This window comes from Phodopus roborovskii, unplaced genomic scaffold (assembly GCF_943737965.1).
Source record: "Phodopus roborovskii unplaced genomic scaffold, PHOROB, whole genome shotgun sequence".
Lineage (NCBI taxonomy): Eukaryota > Metazoa > Chordata > Mammalia > Rodentia > Cricetidae > Phodopus > Phodopus roborovskii.
Window position 1 is genome coordinate 44,012,809 of NW_026126517.1, and position 4,282 is coordinate 44,017,090.

At 51.2% G+C, this 4,282-nt stretch overlaps 1 protein-coding gene across 1 annotated transcript; it reads left to right on the forward strand.

Annotated features, from left to right (window-relative positions):
• The first annotated feature begins 1,383 nt into the window (after positions 1-1,383).
• On the forward strand, positions 1,384-2,990 carry LOC127231478 (C2 calcium-dependent domain-containing protein 4A). Its single transcript, XM_051197036.1, has 2 exons — positions 1,384-1,555; positions 1,758-2,990. The coding sequence occupies exon 2, from the start codon at positions 1,798-1,800 to the stop codon at positions 2,818-2,820; it is 1,023 nt and encodes a 340-aa protein (XP_051052993.1). The 5' UTR covers positions 1,384-1,555; positions 1,758-1,797; the 3' UTR covers positions 2,821-2,990.
• Positions 2,991-4,282: the final 1,292 nt, after the last annotated feature.

Below are 4,282 nucleotides of genomic sequence, written 5' to 3' on the forward strand. Positions count from 1 at the left end.
AAACCATTCCCCAAAGTTTTCTGTGCAAAAAAAAATAAACGGTGAGGTCAGAAGTGTTTATCCAGCATCTGCAAAAGTGGTGCTGTTTCCAGCTTCATTCTTCACCTTGCAGGCATCGTTTCCCCCAAAGACCTCGAGGCTTGCTGAGTCCCTGGCAGTTCCTGATAGGATACTGCCTACCGAAAGATAAAGTCAGCTAGGTCTGGCATCAGAGGCCTGTATTCCAGCATTCAAGAAGGCACGGCAGATGGATTACAAATTCAAAGCCTGTCTGCCTAAGATACAGATGAATTCAAGGTCATCCTGGGCAACTTAGTAAGACTATCTCTCAAAACAAGAAAACAGTTCTGGGGATATGGTTCGGTGTCAGTCTTTGTTTGTTGTGTGTGAGTCCTGGGTGCCATCCCCGATTAACCCTCACCCCGGAAACAAAAGAACAAAGGGCATTTCAGACTAGGAAATACTATACTACACACTGCAGCTATCCATGTCAGCAAGCTCTTTTTAGCTTTTGTGGTATTTACTCAAACCCCTCAGATTTCATCTTTCACACTTCAGAAAATAAAGGTTGGGCCTTGTGAAGAGGGTCCTTGGATTTTGTGTAAGGTTTTTTTTTTTTTTTTTTTTTTTGTCTCCCCCATGGGTCCATATTAGGGAAGAAAGAAAATAGTAGCTTTGGAAAATCAAGTAATTTTAGGGATTTGACCAGAAGTCCAATTTTTTTTTTTTTTGCCCTAGCTTGCTGTCATTCAGAAAATTTTGAATATTATTAATTCACCCAAATTGCCAATGACTAAGGCTCTGGTAGAACAGACCATGTGATATTAGGGAGAGGCCAGCAGAGGGAGGCAGAGGCTAAACAAGGCGTGGACCCAGGGACTTCACAGATTTTTGAGTAAACGAGGATACAGAACTACTCCATCCAACCTTTTGGCCCACCCAGTGTTGAATACAACTCGTCTGAATATGTTCAGGGTAGGCTGACTAATGCATTTTCGACTTTGCAAAATTATCTACATGTAACTCCACCTTAAACGGACACACCGAGTTTAAGTCCGTCCTTGGAAACGGGTGTACACCACTGGCACAGGTGATGAATGCCGGCAGAAAAATGGAAGCCAGCCGATCGTGAGTTTAGGTCATGCGCCTAGTGGGTGACCGGATTTACTTTGTCGCCAAATACAGCTGTCCGTTTCCTCATCCGTCCTCGCCTCCTCTGAGAGGTCACAAACACTTTAACTGCCAAATTCTCTTTGGCAGGGTGACAGGATGTCCTCTAGTCACCTGCAGCATTTCCCAGGACTGTATGTGGCGCTCAAGCTCAGGGACAAAGTAGTCCCCAGCGCCAGAGACTCCGGACTTGGTAGGAAGAGGTCGCTGCAAGGCGGGCTGTTCCTCGTCCCTTGGGATTGGGCTCTTGGCAGCTGGGCGGGACTCCGGCTGTGGTATAAAAGAGGAGCGCCACTGTCCCAGCTGCAGGTGGTGCCCCAGCTGTGGAAGGAAGACCATCAGTTGTCCTCTTGTAATCAGACCCAGCGAGACTGAAGAAGAAAAGGTCTTACTTCTTATATATACATGTATTTAGCTTTGATAATTGGTAGGCAGGATGGGCATGAGGATGCACCAAAGGCTCGTGCTGACCGAGAGCCCTAGACGTGTGGAATCTAGGACTAGATTGTTTAGGATTTCAGAGGCCCTAGGGAGGGAACCACTGGACTACAGGCGCCCCAATTCAACTGTTTTTCTCTGTGTTGCAGGCACGCTTCTATCTGCTCCGCGCAACCCCAGTGTAGAAGGATGCGCCTCCTCGGTCGACTTCGCTCCTCCGCTCCTGAGCCCGCCTTCTCCAACGTGCTCACCCCGGGCCGCATCCCAGAGTTCTGCATACCCCCGCGGCTGCCTGTCCCCGGCGTTCCCGAGACGCCGCTCCCGGCTGCCACACTGCCTTGGCGCTGTGCGGCCGAACCCGACCTATGGCCGCGCACATCTACCGACCACGATGATAATGACTTTGAACACGCGGGTCGTACCGACTGGGACCCGCGCTCACAGGCCGCGCTCTCGCTGCCGCACCTGCCCCGCGTGCGCACCGCCTATGGCTTCTGCGCGCTGCTCGAGAGCCCGCACACGCGCCGAAAGGAGTCGCTCTTCCTCGGTCACCCAGGCGTCCCCCGGCCCGTACTTCGCCGCCGCGCGCACACCTACGCGGGCCCGCGCCGAGCCTCGGACTCTGCACTCGCTGCTCCGATCGATCTGGACTCTGCTCCGCCACCCGCCCCTGTGCCCCGCGTGCGCTGCCTGCTGCGCTCCCCTGATGGGTTGCTGAGCCGAGCACTGCGGGCCCCTCGCGGTAGGGCCAGCGCGCGCCCCGCACCCAGTGGCGACAAGCACGAGTGCGCCACCTCCTGCGCGTCCCCAGCCCCTGCGAGCACACTCCCCGAGCTCCTGCAAGCAGAGGCCAGCGTGGCTCTGAGTCGCGGGGACTGCACGCTGCGCCTGGCCGCCGAGTACTGTCCGCGCAGTGCCAGTCTCCGTCTCCGCCTGCTGCGTGCAGAGGGCCCGGCCGCCACACTCGAACCCCGCGCCCTGGGCTGTCGCCTCAGTCTGGTGTTGCGGCACTCTGGTCAGCAGCATGCCAGCGTTTTCCGTCGCAGCCGCAAGGCCACCCTGGACCAGGACTGCTGCTTCGACGGACTGTCGGAGGAGCAGCTGCGCCGTCTGTCCGTGCGCATCAAGGCAGAGAGCAAGGGCCGCGGGCTGGAGCGTGGCCGGCCGCTGGGCCAGGGTGAGCTGCTGCTGGGTTCACTGCTGCTCCTCTGAGCCCGGATTCCGTGGGCTGATCAACATTGAAGATGCACACACTCTTGGCCCTCGGACTTCCAGAGCCTCTTGGACGCGACGCGGACAATGGTTTGGCCCTGGGACACACATAGCCTCTTGGCTCTGGTACACTTTCCCTTTTGTACAAATAAAGTTATTTATTTTTTCTATTTGTGACCTTGCGGTGTTGATGTTTTGATTCCTTGGCTTCCACTTTTCTCGTCACGTTTTGATAGCAAAAGAAAAATTAATGGCTTTCTTAGGTCTATTCACAACACCTAATCCTCTTTCAGACCACTGTAGTAGTAAAAAAAAAAAAAAAAAAAAAAAAAAAAAAAAAATTCTCCTGGCTCTGGAGTGGAAGAGTGAAAACTCAAGCACAGTCATATGCTTGCTTTTCCTGTCCCCCTGCTTTATGTGAACACTGAGCGGTTTGCCTGGCTTAAAAAAAAAAAAAAAAAAAAAAAAAAAGCATTCATTCATTCGTTTGGTAAAGTGCTTGCCATGCAGGCACTAAGTCCTGAATTCTGTTCCGGAACCCATCTTTGAAAAAGCTGGGCCTGTGGGTATGCAATCAGTAATGCAGTGCAGGAGAGGCGGAGACAGGCAGAGAGTTCCCTGAGGTTTGCAGACGTGTCAATCTAGCCTCCTTGGTGATCTCCAGATCAGTGGGAGACCCTGTCCCAGAGAGCGAGGTGGACGAGCTGAAGAACACCAGAGGTTATAACTCAGCCTCTGCGGGAAATTGTGCTCCCGCGATTGATTCTTCTTTCTAAATCATTCCAGACATTAAGATCCATTGTTTTACATAGTTAGGCAGTGGTGTTTATACTCTCAGTTGTATGCACATGTAATCTAGGAGAGACACTCTTCTACTACGGGCATGCATTGATGAGGAGAGAATGCTGTCTGAGAAGAAACAGGACCTTTTTGGAAGAGAATTATTTTTACACTGTAGTAACAGAGGCAAGGGATGGAAATAGAAACTGGAGGTGATGGTGGGGATGGGCATTCTTTTTATTTCTTCCTTGAGGAATCCTTCTGGCCCTCGGCAAACAAGGTGTATTTGTAGCCATGTTCCCATCCAGCAGTGAGTTTAAGTTGCACAGTGCTGAGTTTTGCTTCCTGGATGAGTTCAAATCAGTTGTCAATTTCTTGAACTGTGGGTTCTAAGAGCCTTTTTTTTAAAGTTTACTTTTTCTACTTTTTAAAAAATTATATAAAGGTGCATGTATCTGTGGACATGTGCATGTGAGTGCAGGTACCAGTCAGGCTGAAAGAGTTGGTGCCTTAGAGCTGGGGTTACAGAAGGTTGTGAGCCATCTGAGTTGGATGCTGGGAATGGAACTTAGGTCTTGGGTCAGAGTGGCAATGTTCTTAACCACTGAGCCATCTCCCCTGCCTAATAAAAGTTTCATAATGTGGTTTGTTTTCATCTGTTGATTCTTCAAACAGACTGGAG